Raw genomic sequence first — 17583 nt, 5'->3', positions numbered from 1 at the left:
ACTCTTATCAAGCTGCATTTGAATCTAATATCATTAATAGACATGCTTGAGTTAAGCTTATGGTCCACTTCCCCCAAATCTGACTAGTCGACAAGATGAATTCCCCTGTCAAAATCAAGATGATCAAACAGATTACAATTATTTCACCCCCCGTTTTTATTAATGAGGACTGTCTTTCATTGTTATATTGCCTAATAAGAATAAATGATATGTCACTGCCAGGTTTGTTATGCCTACCCAGTTGAGGAAGTCGATGACAACTGTATTTGAGTGTGGAAAAGATTTTAGATTGACCTTTCTCTTTTTTAAATCTAGGTTAAACAACATGGATGTTTTTGCGAGGTAATTTGATAGACGGTGAGGAAAAAAGTGAAACTGAATAAACATCAGAAAAGAAGTACAATATGTCAGAAAGTATGACATAATTGTATAAAGATTGTAATTTTTGTTGTGCTCTCCTTTGTGGATATTTACTCTCAACACCTAATTGTTAAGAACACAATTCCTCATTCTTCTATACCACCTCACATGCAACCCTGTTGTCTTTGCACAGTGAATCAAAGTAAATGCCTCTGGTAAAGAATGATGGAAAAGTCAACAGGAATTGGGTTTCAGCGCAACTGTTTACTCAACTGTGGCTTGCAGTTATTGAAATTTCATCCATGGTTGTCTGTGACTACTGCAGTAATGAATTCAGTATGGCTATGAATTTCTCACTGACGACATACTGCTCCTGCGACGGAAAAAGGGCAGAGATGTCGAGCTGACAGAATGGGGAGACGGAGCATTCTCAAGTGGCCCAAAGACTGAAGACTTAACCACTTTTAGACACACATTCTATTGTGACCAACTCAAACCTTTTATAACATTTCTTCCCAATATGATACTATTATTTAGATATGTTCGATACCACTACAATTACAGTACTCAACTCTTGAGCAGTCACCGATACTGATAACAAATACTGATACACCAGTACTGTCTTTGATACATAAAATCTCACCATCCCCAAAACAACAATGTCAGATCTATTTATTCTATAGTAGCAATATTCCTTAAAATTGCATGAATTGAATGGCAAGTTTCCGATGTCCTGATCATAAAACAGCGCCAAGAGGGCGGCCGTTACTGGTGTTGGCCACGCTCACAAGTACCAATATCTTCAAATAAGGCCGGGTATTGGGATGATACCGATACCTGGCATCCATACTCGCCTATGCCTACTATTAATCTTAAAACATTTTGCATTAAAACATTTGGCAAAACATGCCTCACCGTCATTTGACATCACAAAGCCTCACATTCACCCATTCACACACAGTGTCGGCTGCTGCCGTGAAGGGTGCGGCCACATCTTGCTCAAGGACACTTCGACCTGGTCACCAGGGGTGAGGATCGAACCCACAACCTCACGAATAGGAGACGACCACTCTACCATGCCGCCCCATATTCGTATATTTCTCAATACTACAGCATTTCATTCCTCTAGAATTGATGCATTACAAACAAGTAATAGTGAGACTTATGTAAGTATGACAAATGTATTAGCAAGTGACTTTCAGAAGCGGAATCGTAAAGCACCTTCACGTTGGCGTCAGATTGATTGTGCCGACAGATTATCACATTATAACGCTGAATTATTCTCAGTTCTTGATCTCCAGTATTGTTGCGCTCCGGGAGCAAAAGTTGACGGATGTGCTGTGACAACAGTCAGCTGCACAGAGCCTGCGCATCATCACCAAACAGCTCCTGACAACAGCCTCAGTTGCCCTGTCGGCGAGACCAAGATAGCAGAAGACACGCTGATCTTTTCAATGTTGTTTCCTTAAACACGCTGTCGTATGCCACACATAACACTGACACCAACAGAAAGAGCCTGTCTTTCCGCCTCCAAAGCGAGATGGGAGAAAATGTTTTGGGCTTGGGTGACAAGCACACTGATGCGCCACTCTGCACCTCATTGGTTAACACATCAGAGCGTGGCATTTCCCTTGAGTGCAAGGTTTGTTTACAATGATCCAAAGAAAATGCTGTCATTCCATTGAATGTAATATTTTTTTTCCAACTGTCAACAAAATCTTGTTGCACCTACACACTTAAAATATGTCCGAACATCACTATAAATATTTTACAAATTCAGATGCCGCATGCTACGGTAAACACATTTGCAAGCAAACACAATCACACAGAGAGAGCACTTCCCCTTATTTAAATATTCAAAAAGCGCCTCAATATACATAAATAATAATAGTAATGTGTTTATGTACTAGATGTACTTTGAAGATGAATGAAATATTAATTGGCACTTAAAGAGGTGGTGTGGGCCTGCTGATGACATGTCTTAATAAAATGAAGACAGGTGCGAAAGGGGGACGAGCGCTACCTGCTGCTGTTGGAGATCAGCTGCAGTCACTTCCACTGACGGCGTCGCGCTCTTGCGTTGTCCTTCCTTGGAATCGTTCGCTCTGCTCGCGCCTCCATTTTGATGAAACGCTCCATTACTTGTTGTCGCTGTCCCAGATTCTTGCATCATGACTTAAAAACTTGCAGAGAGAAAACAGGGGCGGGGGGGGCGAGAGCAAGAGAGACAAGGTCAAACAGCTGTTAAAACACAGCAATCAGGTTGTGTTACAACTCCGGGACAAAATATAAACATCTGTCATATCCTTCCTTTAGAATTGCACTTTTATTGCATATCTTCTTGTTGCTCTTTGTTTGTTCTTTTTGCACTGGTATGGAAAATATGGAGTCAAACTCGGGTTTTGTTTGTGTTCTCCATCATGAAGTATAAATAAGGTTGCTCTGAGGGGGCTGGGGTACAGGACATATCGGAGAGGAACCCAGCCTGCACTGAGTTAATGCAGAGGAGCCCAAGAAAACACAAGCCCTCCAAAACAAAACACTTTCTATGGAAATGGATATATTTACTTGCATGGCTCCCAGAAGAACCGCTGCTCAATGGCCTTTTAATGGGAACCAGGGCCACTATGTGAAGCGTGCCAAAAGAGCTCGATGAGAAACATCCAGCGCAAGGTTGAGTGAAAACAGTGCAATTCTCCAGAGCTGTTCAATTAACACCAAAATGCAGTTTTGGATATAAATAATCACAGTGGGATGCTGGGGAAGAATGTTGTTGTTCAAAATTCAACTGAAAAGAAAGACCAACAAATATGTTTTGTTTCGTGTGTAAAAATCAGAAACAAAGAATGAATACACAGCTATCTGCCAACATTTTAGCTGTAATGTTCTGTTTCTGCATAAATACTGTAAAAGTCACATTGATGATGCACTCATTTCTCTAAAGGGAAAAGCCTTTGTGACACTGGTCTGTATCGGCGCTTCTATATTTACAGAGGAGAGCATTTCCTTCTCCCAGCTCTTCCCATCATTGACGGATGCCCACATTTTCAGTGAGTGATTTATGACGCAAAGCCTCAAACAAATACACGGACTGAGCACCACTAAAGGAGGTTTTTGTCTGTTGATCCGGTTCAATACTAGTGGTCCAACGAATAACAAAAGTCAGATTTGAGTCACTGAATGGGTCGTTTTTCAAATCGGCAAAAAGAAAAAAGAACATTTATTTTGTAAAATGCTTTTTCCATTAAATAAAAAAAATCTATTCAAAATGTCTAATATAGCCGTTTAGGATTTAGGAACACAACTTCAAGTGCAATATGAGGCAGAAACATTCAAATTTTTACATGGCCCTTGTGTAAAATAACAAGGTATTAATGGCTTAAAGTTGTGTTCCTGTAATCTAAACAGTTAAGTTTGACATTTTGAGTTGAATGTCTTTCTTTTTTAATGGGCAAGTGTTTTATAAAATAAATGAAGACAAAGTTCTATTTTACTTTTTTTTTTTTTATGAAAAGGCCTCAGCGTGCAATTTATGGCATATTCCCTTCCTTTAAACAAAGAGAATTAACTACAAAGTAGCCATGGTCCATAATATTGAAAAATAATTAAAGCCAGGTACCAGCTGTCAAACTCATTTACAGATACCAGCCAGACACTCGTTGGTAATGCTAACAGTTAGCAGCTAGCCACTTACGTCAGAGACTTCTGCCTTATTATACAATGACGGCGTAATTAATTAGCGTTTCTTAGCATTCTAAATTAGCGATTGAATATGAGTTCGGGATAGTGTTGTGTTGATGTTGGTCGCAACTCCAAAATCAATCGATAAAGAAACGTCTAAAAGGGAAGTCAAACTAGTCATCAGGCCACGACGTGGGCCAACTTTAAGGTAAAAGTGTACAAAGGCTATTTGCATTGCCGTCACTGTATTATTGTATTTGGTCAACTTTGTTTTGAAGTTGGGCTTACTTAGCGAGTATGTTTCAGCTTCCTTGACATGTCAGAATGATATTGAATATGAATGCGCACTTTGTTTTGTTTTTTCCTCCAACCAATCCGCGGATTGTGCACAATGCTAACCGTGGGGCTTGATCCGATCAATGACGATCCGTTGCACTACTAGTCAGTACAGGCGGTCCTTCTCAGAGATGCTCACCTCTATGTTTTATATCAGTAGAAGGATTTACAGCTAGGAATGGATGAGTACCAATACCAGGAATCGTTATTAGCCGATACTGAGCCTTATTTCAAGGTATCGGTACTTACAACAATGGCCGATACCAGTATTTGCTGCCCTCTTGTAGCCGTTTTACAATCAGGAAGTCAAAATGAGAAATTAGAAGAATAGAAAATTGTTAAATTAATTTAATGGGGTTTTTTTTTTCGTAAAATTTTATGATTTCTTTTCTGAAATTTTATGTATCAAAAGTACTAATGGATGTTCAATACCACTTTTATTCAGACCAATACCAGTACGAGTACTCAACTCTTTTGATACATAACATAAAAAAAAGACAGATATTTTCAAAGAAACACATATGTTTCCCATCAAAACATTTTTTCATAAAATTGAATGAAATCAATGGCAATTTTCTATTCCAATTTCTCATTTCTACTTCCTAATTGTATTTCACGAGTACTGATACCTTACAAGGCTGGTATCGGTACTTGCATATACCTACTACTTGGCATCAGTATCATCATGCAAGTTGAGTACTCATATTAGTATCGGTCTGAAAAAACATGGTTTACATCCAATGTGCATTGGGTGCAAGCCATACTGGTGCAACTCAGCAAGCCTCCCAATTGCAGTTTAATGAAGCTGACCAAGTCAGGCAGAAGCAAATTTACTTGCCTGATTAATTATTTATTTGAAACTGCATAATTGCCTTTAAAACACAGGGCCTCATCATGAAAGTCAGGGAAAATGGAACTAAATACAGATTTATGGGGTTGCTTTTAAGGCGTGTAATGGGAGGGCCAACGTATGTTAATGCCTACTCAGTGGCTTGGACAGAGCGTCTCTAGAGATGCTGATCCAAACAAGATACAGACATCCTTTGACACTCAGGCTGACAGACAGGAAATTGGGCTTGACAACTTGTCAAAGAGAATATGTGAAAAGCATAGGTGAGATAGTCATCTCAATGTCGCATTACTTAAAGAAAACTAAACAGCATGTTTCTATTTAGGTCATGATTTTCAGGAAGTATCTTCAGCGGTCATCGTGAGCCACAATGAACTTACAACCCAACACGAATTAAGTACAGTATGGTTCAATCTACTACAAAGCCCAACCTCGCCGAGAGTCATCTGACACTGTGGCCTGTGCCGGTTCAGTGGCGTGTCACACCACCCCCCACACTTAGAGGCCTGTCAGAAAAGCCCAAGCCCAACCTACAGGCCCTGTTCTCTGGGCTGAGACTACTCCCTCTCGAGACAGATGTTGACCCAGCTAACCTTTCCAGTCTGGCATTGACTCTTTCCATAATGGGATTTTCTAAACAGGCACTGAGCAAAAGGAAGACTGTGGCATGGGACACATCGATTAACAACTCCATCTACAGGCCATTGCACACTTTTTCTCCTCCTGAGGTGTTACATAAAATCAGGGATTCTCATCAAATTAAATGCCATTTGAGACAAAAACTATGTGATGACTTCAATCAGCCTCACTTAGTTTGAGAAATTGGTATTTTCCCCACCATATGACAAACGGGGAAATGCGTAAGTGTTTTTGAGTACAAAATTAACACAATGAATGAAAGGAAATCTTTTATGGGTTACAGTACACGGCAGTACAGCAATGTCATCTACGTAAATTGTCAAATGTTATTTAATTATAATAGGCATGTTTACAAATGCATACTGTAGCGTTTCCCACAGTAATCAAGAGAATGATCCATGGGACATTTTTAATAAAGGTGAGAAAAGGCTACAACATATTTGGGGGAAGGGATGGCTAAAAATGTATTTATTTTAATTGACACAAAAAAACAAAAATCTTCTCTTTCATTAATTTATTAAAGAATAATTAAAAGTTGATATAACAAGACTAAAAAAAGAAAAATAAATATAACATGGAAAAACGACTTCATCCGTCAAAATGATCAAGTTGATATGAGAGCTGCACTGATGTTAATGTGAGAAACGCAAAGAAAGTGATGCCACCTCCTGGAGCTCCAGTAACTCAGTCATATATTGGCCCTGTATTTTTCTTTATATTATATACTGTATTTATCTCAAGGGACATCCACGGTCCATGATGTTTTATGTGCTTTTCAGATGTTCCCATTAAACTTGTATGCATGTAAGCATTGCTTTGCAGCTGTAATTATAGGTCAGGTGTCCAGAAAATATATTGTGCAGTTACTGAGGTAAAGAACATGGGAGTTCCTACTCCAAAAAGAAACAATGTATATACAGAACAATGAAGAACAATCATAAAATCAGACTTGCAAGGTTGAAATTATGGTGAACAATGTTTATACATTGAGCTTTTCGTAAAAAAAAAATACAAATAAAAAACGACATTGCTTCTATTAAAGAAATACTAATCACAAGTTTGCTCAGGTGTTCCTATTGATATTTCAATGTCAAATCTGTGCTGTGTTCTTCAGCAGTATTGTCACTGTCAAAATGTTGCATCAGAGCATAAAGGGAAGACTTGCTTCTGAATATGACGTTTGATCACTGATTCACGCAGCCAATAGGAACGATATGCAGATGTCATGTGTCATGATCTAATTTCCAGTTCATGAGTAACAATTCTGGGGTCGGTGGAATGTGGCATATGAAGCATAATATTTAGTGTCAAGCATTTATGTTTTCCAAATGACTGGATGAATTGAGACAGAGCAACAATGACTAAATCAATGAGTCGTTAATACAATGTGAGGGATTAGAATAGATAAAATTATATCCAGAGGTGGCAAATCCAGGTTCAGAGAGTAAAAACCCTGCCACAGTTTGGCTTTAGCCCCCTGTGCTAGCTAGCTAGCTATCTCCCTAGCAGATAAATGTGCACCCGGGAGGAGCTAGCTAGGAAGCTTGCTCGCTAGCACTTGGAGCTAAAGTCCAATTGTGGCAGGGTTTTTACTTTCTGGACTTGGATTTGCCACCTCTGATCTCTTTGCTGATTTATAAAGTCTATCATAAAAAATATATATATAAATGGGAGTGACAAACACATTCACAAGACTTTAAGAAGAGTCTTATATAATTCCTTAAATCTGGTACCAAACCCTTGTTTACACAGTCTGTCCAATATATATTCTGATTTTATCAAGTCTGAGAAAACTCAAATGTAATGATTTTTGCAAGCTCGGTCCAACCCACATATGAAGATCTGGCACTCTCACATTTTCTACAACCTCACTTAAGATGAGTATCATACAAACAAATGTGTCACCTGTCTCCCAGCTAAGACGACAGGCTGAAGGTTAAGAGAAAGTGTCCAGAGCTCATTCACCTTGCTGCTACTTCCTCTTCTTCCTCTTCTTCTTCTTTTCCAAAAACATTTTTCTAGAAATCTAATCCTGGTTGTGGCTGCTCAAAATTCTACCGCTCAAACAAGACCGCAGTCCACTCAAGGTAAGGTTGGCTTGCACAGCTGTGCTTTGACCCTTCTCCGTGTTGTGTTTTTCCTTAATGCTCATGACAGTCAAGCCCCGGCAGCCATCTGCTACAATTCAGCCAGTTCTCACACAATCCTTGTTTACACAAGCACACAACAAGAGCACAATTCTTGAGTGAGATAAGGACACACAAAGGAGGGGACAAAGGGGAGTCGTTCACTTTAGAGTTCTTTGGGTTCAGCTTGGTTGCAAGTCTAGACAACATAACAAACTGTACTAAAGGTGCAACAACAGAATCTTTCTCAAGGCTTTTGAAGAAGTTTATGTTTTGCTGTATTTTGGCTCCAGATTCTTGGGAAAAGTCACAGGACCTACACAAAACATATTATGGACAACTCACACTATGAGAAACTGTGCTAAGAAATGTTGTGATTTGAGAAATGACCAATGAAGCTGTACTTTTATGATTTGGCTACACAAAGTAAATTTTATTCTTAACAGTCTGTATGGCCCCTCTCTAAACAGAGTAAACTTTACACTTGGAAGATAGTAAAATATTCAGAGTAAATTTTACTGAAAGTATTTTTAGTGTGTACGAGTGAATTTGTCAATTCCATGAAAAAAAAAAACTATTACATATTTTTCACTCCGAAATTCTAAGTACATTTTGCATGGAGAGATTTTGACTGAATTTTACTAGTTTATTAAAATAAAAGTTACATAAGGGTTGAGGAACAAATTCACCACCTTCAGCTTGGGAGACCGGCACTCCAGATCAGTGGACTAGTGGTTGAGTATTTGCCCTGAGACTGGGAGGTTGTGGGTTCCCTGAGAGGATGGGTCAAATGCGTAGAACGAATTTCGCCCCACTTAGGTGGGTGTGACAATCAGAGGTACTTTAACTCTATCACCTGAGCTATGCCACTCCTACTGTTCGCTTATATCCAAAAGGTTGTGGATTTGTTACTGCCTTGAGTTTTTTGTTTTTGTGTAATATTTTACTCTTCCAAGTGTAAATTTAACTCTGTTTAGAGTGGGACTACATAGACTATGTTTAGAGTCAAATTTACATCTACATTATTTACTGTGTGTCATGTTGCAAAAGATCCGTCACTGGCCCCAATCCTTGGATGTTCTCTGCTAAGACAAACATTGCGGGAAGATATTCTCCCAAAGATAACTCAACTTGTCTTCCCAAACGACAAATTTACACCTGCCAGCCATTCCAACACAAATAATAAGTCAAGACGACTGTGTCAAAAGAACACTGACTTGACTTCAGCTAGTAGCTCATTTCAATGGACCAAATGAGGAGAAGGAAAAGGGGGATGAGGAGACCAATCGCACTCACAAAGCAGTGGTGTGTTTAATAAGTGATTGCTGTTATGGCTACAGTAAACAGGAGAATCAGGTTTTGTGTTTATGAACAAACATCTCTCCTTGCAAGCATCGTTTAATATTAACCAGGTAGAATGATCAGCTTTGGGGGCAGGCAGAGTGTAAACAGGTCCAGATATGCGGGGGCGTATCTTTAGGGAATCATTGTTGATGCAGATGCAGCTTTGGTTAGAATAAACAGCCGGGCAGAAGTCAAGATAAACAAAAGGTGATTCTTTTGTGTGGCACCTGCTTAGCAAAAAAAAAAAGCCATGAGATGGTGGGGTGTGCAGTCAACCGTGTGTTCTCCTATGGAAGCATACCATTGTCAAAGCAAAGTAAGCAAGTGTTTCTGCCAGACGGAGTCTATAGTGACTCCTCCCAACATAACAGCAGGAACTTGCAAAAACATGTTAAACATTTACTTTGTTTAATTATTCAGTAACTACAGTAGGTTCAAGGAAGCAACTAATCCTGGATGTCAAAATACTCCAGAGTTTATACTGATTACAACATCACATGACTGAGTAAAAAAAAAAAAAAAAAACACACACACAAATAAAACATATATTGCAGCATTAACCTACAACGTTCATAATGCATAAAAGTAGTTGTAAAAGACCTTCAAGTTGCAAGTTACCGAGAAAACAAATATGTCATGCACACAAGAGCCTGACAACTGCTGGTATAAGCCACACTAGTATTGCAATAACAAGTAACTTTAACACAAAGGCAAGTTTATGTAATTTAAGGGTTAGGGATGTTAACGATAACGGCAATATTGTGATATTGCGATATTAAAATTGCCATATTGTCAAGTCACATATTAAAAACAGCACATTAACAAAGGCCAAGTTGTACTCCATGTTGTACTTCATTTGTGCAGTTCCAGCACCCTCTGGTGGTTAGTTTATTAGAGCAGTTTAATTTTAATTTGGCATGTTTTGGCCACCTACATTTAATGGCTATATGGTAACGCAACACGTCTGAGATTGTCCACAAATTGACTTAATTCACAATGTATATGTACATTAGCAAGTAAGCATTTTAAGTGTTATTAATGATTGTAGGTCATTTATGTACATTGATGTTAATGTTAGCTGTACTATTTGAACATTTACGTGCAATTGCTCAAGTTTATCCCATTTATATTTATATTTTTGTTCTACATAAGCCACTCACACACACCCACACAAGCAAATTAAACAGTCCAAAAAGGAAAGCTGGTCTGATTATTGCTCATATGGACAAAATTATCACTTCCACAAATCATCATACCAGCAAATATTTTTCTCAAAAAAACATTTTGCCACTTCAGCTGAACACAGCATTGTGAACTACATAGACCATGGTACCTTGCGCTGATATTCGCTAAATGCAAAATATAACTGGCCAAATAATGCTGTCACTTTTGAATATTTAATTAAAACATTCGATTAATCCATGAATTATTCAATTGATTAATCCACTAATCGAATTATTTTTAATTTTGCATTAACGTGTATTACAAAAGCATTTCTTTCCCTGATTACTGTTTATTAACCAGTGATTGGTGTTTATTTTGTGCTTTGTATTTGTATAGGGATTAAATAAAAGGGGGGATTGATGTTGTACTATATTATCGGTTTGGTCATTGTTTTCCAAAGTAAAAACAGATGTTTTATGATGTCTTATTTTGATTAAACACAGAAGAAAATCTGTCTTCTTTCATGAAGGACTACATAAACCAGTGAAAATTTACTGTTGATAAGCTGAAATCAGAGGATTTGGACCATTTTAAATACAAAAATGGCTCCAAACGATTACTCGATTATTAAAATAGTTGTTGATTAATTTGATAATCGATTACTTGTCGATTAATCAATTAACTTTGACAGCTCTATGGCCATTTCTATTTTTTTGTTATTGCAAAATATTGTGCTTGTTTCGGAATCCAAGCTTTTTATTTTTACAATATTGTGAGTTTTAATATAGTATTATATATTTATATAGTATCGCAAACCTCCCCACAGTATTGTGATATGATCATATGGCGAGGTATATGTCGTGATAATATCGTACCCTGACATTTGGATATTGTTACATCCTTAGCACGGGTCCCATTAGTGCTTTGTTTAAAATTTTCATTCATTTTTTTTTTTTAAACAGTTAATTTCAATAATATGCACAAAAAAACTATGTTCTATCACATCATCGTATATGTTTTAAGTATATTAGATAGGTCGTGTTGCGCCTTACAGGAGGCTGACAGATACCCGAAGGAGACAAAGACTTTAACAAGAGACTCATTTCGTAATCATGAAATTTAGTAACAAACATTTTCAGTCTTATTCGCACTGTAAGTCCCAAGTCCAATTTTGTCATATGTGTCATTTTAAATGTACAGACAGATCCAGCCCACATGACTTGCGGCAAAACACAATTCACATGACACTGACATCATGAAGACAGAGATGCCGCAGTGCAAAGATTTTGGCAAGTTAACACGTACTGATTCAAAACAGCAACAACTTGAGTCTTTGTGTGTATTGCCGACATTGTTATTGTAGCAACCCAGCCAAATAGGCCCAAAGTTGCTGTCGGCCTATTGGCAGCATCCCTGACCAGTTTTCTCCTCATCTTTTCATCACTTTTGGAGGGATGTCCAGTTCTTGGTAATGTCACTGTGCCATATTTTTTTTTTCTACTTAACTCTTTGACTGCCAGACGTTTTCAGAAATGGGATGTCGCCAGTGCCAGCCGATTTAAGCATTTTGACTGATCTTTCAAGGTCTACAGAAAATGTTGTGTTTGGACTATGGAAACACACATACTACCAAATGAAAGATTGAACTCTCATCTTTCATCAGAAAAAAAAAGTTTGTTTCTACCTTATTCCGTTCTTCAGTAATCAACAATAGAAAATGGTTAGTTTCACCGAAATGCTCTGTTTTGAAACAAAAAGCGGAGAAAAAGAGCTTTTTGTGAAACAATGTTATTTCATGCACTCTACTGAATTGTACACTTCTTTTTGTCCATGAATGATGCCACAAACACCTAAATAGTGCTTTACTTCTGTAATACACCACCACCAACAATGAAAAAGTGTTTTTAGTTTGCAAAATACGTTTATTTCCATTCAACAGTGTAACAATTTGACAAAACAATTTCACAAACTATTTACAAATGTGTGCAACTGTGGTACTATTTACAATTATGTGGATGTTTCAAATACAGTTTTTCTTTTTGTAACTGCCCTGCGTGCAAGGTCTCGAGACGGAGCAGGATTTGCACAACAGATACGTTTCACTTCAATTGTCTGTTTCGCAGACGTTACACTTTCTTGACGGCCTTTTTTTCCGGGGAATAGCAAGTAGCAGACTGTACACACTCCTCCGAGGAATATGCATTGGACTTGGGGCACTCTTCGTCGTCCGATTGAACGTCCGCATGAGCGTCCGCCTGAGCGTCCGCCTGAGCGTGCTCGGTTGTGCTTCGCGTTTTCCGGTGTTAGCATCGCTAGCCCATGAACCTTTATGACGTCGTCATAGCCGCCGCGTCAGCGCTTCCAACTTCGGCGTCAACCACGGAGTCACCATCATCATCATCGATGATGATCATCGTCGTCATCAATGTGCTCTTTAGCGTTGGTCGATGCTTTTCGTCTTTGAAAAAAACTGCTCGAGCGCGAGCTGCTTGCAACCGGTCGCCATGTTCTCTTCCTTTCCCCAGCCATTGTCCCATCTAGCTCCGCCTCACGTCTTCTACTGACGCCTACCCAATCTTGTCAAAAGAGAGTCATTGCTGCCATCTAGGGGCCAAAAATAGTCATTAGGCTAACTAGATCTGCTTGAAACTTTCACCACAGCTGGCCAAGGCTTTCCTCCACCCGTTTCCCCCAAAAAAAAAAAAAAAATGGAGAACGTCTTTTAACGTCTTTGGCGGCCCTCCGTAGGTTTTTACTAAACGTCATTTAACGTTTTTGGCAGTCAAAGAGTTAATAATGACTTTCTGTACTGCGTTCCACGGTCTGCTTAATGCCTTGGAAATTCTTTTTGTACTCTTTATACTTTCCTGACTGATGCCTTTGAACAATGAGATCCTTCTGATGCCGTGCAAGCTCTCAGTGGACTCTGACTTTGTACTGTCAGATGTGACTACAAAAAGTCAGGAACTTTATTTTGAGGCACTTTTAATTGTGGCAGGTGTGCGCAGGGTCACATTTAACATGAGTTTGAATGTGACTGCCACATCCCCATAAGAGGGAGTGCACACTTGTATTACTTATCTCAATTGCTTATTGTTACTTACCCTCTCAAAATATGTTATTTTTCAATTGAATTATATGTCACATTAATGGTGGATTTATTTTCTTGACTTATCTTGGTGTGAGTAGACTAAGAGGGTAGAGATGAGTTCCCTGGTTTTGACGGAATATCAATCATCATATACATAAGCTTAATGCAAGATCAGAAATTAACCAGAATGGTTTCATAATGCATAGTCTCGATAAGAAGCCCACAAACCACTCAGCATAAAAGGCCTTCTGTGCCCAGACGATGACAGAATGTAGCAAAGTAAGGCAGGCCATGGTATTTTTAGTACAACTAGGGCGGATAGAGAGTAAGCAAATAGAAAAGTCTAATGAGTTTGTATCTGGTTGTACATGAATGGAATGGCAATTCTGGGATTTGGAGCCTCTTTTAGGAGACGTTCCCCACACGTTTTCTCAGCAACTCTCCTTCATTTGACTTTCACACTCCTGCTTTGCACATGGCTCATGTCCATTAACACTGCAACAAGAGGACAGACATCATGAAATTGAGGATCTGCTTTCTGACCAAAAGGCCGGATGCACAACGTCTTCCCTCAAGCTGATTGAATCAATTAGACATTGAAAGCACAATTAGCAAAGAAGAAAAAAAAAACATACCTTCAGCCCATCGCAATCCTTTGGGATGTGTGAAGCGACTTATTGTTTTAACATTACTTAAACTGTGTCGTAGTTCTAATCATCTTTCCATGAAGTCATGTAAGGAGTCTTCCCAAGGGTGCGGGAACGCAAACTTGTGGAGATGAAATATGTCAAATACATTTTCTTGGGAAAACCAAGGTTAGCTTTAATGAACTTGTCTAATTAATATTGTGTCCCCATGTAAGGAGGGACAATATTATTAGAATTGTTGTCTTTTGGGACAAATGTCCTCTGTGTGAGCTGACAATGAGTAACCTCCTCTTTTTTTTCTTTTTCTTTTTTGTCTTCTGAAGATGTGCAACGCTGTTATTCCAGTAGCACTTAGCAAAGTTGAATTGATTAAAATTTATTGATTAATTAAGATAATGATAATAACAATTACTACTACCACTACAACTACAACTACCAATAATAATAATAATAATAATGTTTTGTTTGAGTGTTTGTTTGAATTGTTGTTGTTTTTTCATTCTTTTATCGCAATTCTTGTTTGTTGTTGTTGAATGTTTTAATCACCGCGACCCTTGTGAGGACAAGAGGTTCAGAAAAGGGATGGATGGATGTTTTAATCAATAAATCAATCAATCAATCAAGTGTACTTAAAGTGACAGTGGTGAATTTAGTACCATCTAGTGGTGAACTAATAAAATGCAAAAGCAGAAAGAAAGATGGCAACAACAACATGTCAGCCTGTGTAAAATGCGGCACGACCTGTGTATTATGATTAGCGATTACTATTTATAGAACATATTTTTTGCATATTATTGAAATGAATAGTGTTTTTTTAAAATCAATGAACATTAAAAAAAAAAAAAACATTCTACACACTGTCCCTTTAAAATAAATGTTGTTCCTGTTATTTTATATATGTTCAAAATAAGCAAAAATAATAAGAAGAAAAAGTCAATGTAAATTTGTAAACATTTATGGTGTAGATCTCAAAAGTAAAAATCAAAACAACACTACTATGCATACATGCAAATACGATTGCTAATTAAGCAATGTAATGTATTAATTATTTTCCAGTTTCGGACTATCCTGTTATTCTCGTTACACTTTAATAACTAGCAGTCGATTACTCTCAAGCGAGACACGTGAAAATTGTACTGTAGCATCGATATTTATTCCGGTGTTTCATGATTGCATTTAACATTAGCTTAGCAGTCTTCTATTGTTAATTAGTTAATTATTACTGATCCTCCTTTCGTATTAATGAAATTGTCACAAATTGTATCTTATTCGCTAGGGATGTCACGATATCCAAACATCACGATATGATAATTATCACAACATTGTGGGGAGGTTGGCGAAGAAGAAAAAGGTCACAATATTGTAAAAAAAAAAATGTTTTTGCTCATACTAAAAAAAAACACAATATTGTGCTTTTGTACATAACAGCAATGCATATAAACAACCTAAAACACTTAATATCGAGGCACTTTAATGCGCGCACACGTTGAGTTACTCCACATATTGACTCGGTTCACAAGCATATTAAGTTCCCCTTCATCTGACCATTAGCGTGAATTTTAAGCATATAAGGGCCAAAACATGCCTTTTGAAAATTGAACTGCACTAAAAAACTAGCCACCAGAGGGTGCTAGAACTGCACAAATGTAAATCAATCTGACTTTTTTTTTAACAGATGTGCTGCTTTTAATATCGTGACATGACGACGATATATTGTGGCAGTTTTAATAACGCAATATCACAATATTGCCATTATCGTTGCATCCCTATTATTCACGACTATTAGCGACTCTAGCCACCACGCTCGCAGAGTTTCCCGTATCTTAGTAAGATGGGCTTGAAGCTACTTTTGTACATGAGAGAAGATGTGATGACATCAACAAACGTTATTGCAATTGGTAGTTGGTAGATTCCAAATCTTGTGTCAGCCAATCACAAGCCACGGTAGCCACTCGCTCGCTTTCTGGCAAACTGACAAGTTAACCGACAGAGCATCTCGTAAATTACTGGAACATTGTCGACTTCCTCATAACAACAATATCTTGGCATCTCTGAATATATAAGTGAGAATAAATACTTAAATACACAATCATTCAGTAATATTGATTTGCTGGACATAAATGTCCAGGCACAAAACTGGTTATGGGAATACCTCTCTTATGAGAATGATTGGACAACTGACAGTGTAGTAAGACCATTGTAGCACAATAACTTTCAATTAGACATCTAATTGTGCTCACTTCATTGGTGTGAGAGCAGTTAATACTCCCTGACACCTCCACTGGCTTCTGAAATCACAAATCATCTTCAACAATACACCAGGCTCATTTAAGCCTATAAAGCATGTTATTATTTTAAAAGCCACAACTTCCCAGGGAATGGACAAATGGAAGAAAGTCAGGGCAGATGTAGGGTGAAGGACAAAAGATGAAAAGACCTGACATAGATTTCTGCCTTTTAATGGTGTCAGTTTTTAATAACTTTGTCTCTTTTTTCTTATTTTATGTTTTCGTTTAAATACAGCCCTTGTCAGGAGGATGCGTCCCACTCATAAAGCAGCAAAACGACAATATACAGTGGCACCAACACAAGGACATAGTTCATCATGACATTTTCTGCAATTCCCAACTGATTAGGGTCATTATGTTGGAGGCCTGATTTATGTTGTCATTTCCTCTCACCGAGCCTGCATCAATGAATCTTAATGAATTGGTAAATAAGGGTGAAGATTACACTGTGTGACACTGAAACATTTCTCACCCTCAACTGACTAGATTTATGTGGCCAATTAGACACTAACAGAAAATTGTCTTGCAAAAAAATAATATTCTTTATGATATAAATACGTGGGAGGGTTGTCAGTGGACGGCAAATGTGATACCAGTGTAAAAGTCCATAAACCATCAGACAGTGATTTTTTTTTTATGCACACTTAAATATTTCAGATCATCAAGCTTATTTTCTTCTAAATTATTATTTTATTAATTGTGTAAAATTATTGAATAATTTGGCCCTATGTGGAAACAAAATTGGCGCCTAATAACTGGTTGTGCCTCTCTCAGCAGCAATAACTGAAATTGCGTGTTTGTGATAACTGGTTATGAATCTTTCACACTGCTGTTTAGTTGGGTGTGACAATCAGTGCTACTTTAACTTTTTAAGACCTACTGTCTCACTCTTTTCTTTTCTTTTTTATGTATTTAAGTCAGTCATGTTAGAGGGTTTTTTTTAGCCTGTTTAAGGTCATACCGCAGAACCTCGGAAATCAGAAAATACGGACTTTGATTTGGTCACTCCAAAACCTTCATTTTGTTTTTTTATTATTTGCTTTTGCCATTGAGAGGT

The 17583-nt window shown here is 37.9% G+C and overlaps 1 protein-coding gene across 7 annotated transcripts in view; it reads right to left on the bottom strand.

The window, feature by feature from the left end:
• Positions 1 to 17583, bottom strand: part of foxp1b (forkhead box P1b) — a 190121-nt gene that overhangs the window by 104888 nt on the left and 67650 nt on the right. For 6 of the 7 annotated variants that reach the window (XM_077574039.1, XM_077574037.1, XM_077574033.1 and 3 more), the window contains one exon: positions 2384 to 2543. In XM_077574039.1, coding sequence (XP_077430165.1) covers positions 2384 to 2533 — 150 coding nt within the window. In that variant the 5' untranslated portion in view covers positions 2534 to 2543. Of the gene's footprint in view, positions 1 to 2383; positions 2544 to 7831; positions 7965 to 17583 lie in introns of those variants that run through there. The other variant, XM_077574036.1, reaches the window with a different exon arrangement.

Source organism: Vanacampus margaritifer, chromosome 8, assembly GCF_051991255.1.
Source record: "Vanacampus margaritifer isolate UIUO_Vmar chromosome 8, RoL_Vmar_1.0, whole genome shotgun sequence".
Lineage (NCBI taxonomy): Eukaryota > Metazoa > Chordata > Actinopteri > Syngnathiformes > Syngnathidae > Vanacampus > Vanacampus margaritifer.
Note: the sequence above shows the minus strand (reverse complement) of the source record. Positions and strands in the feature narration are given on the sequence as shown.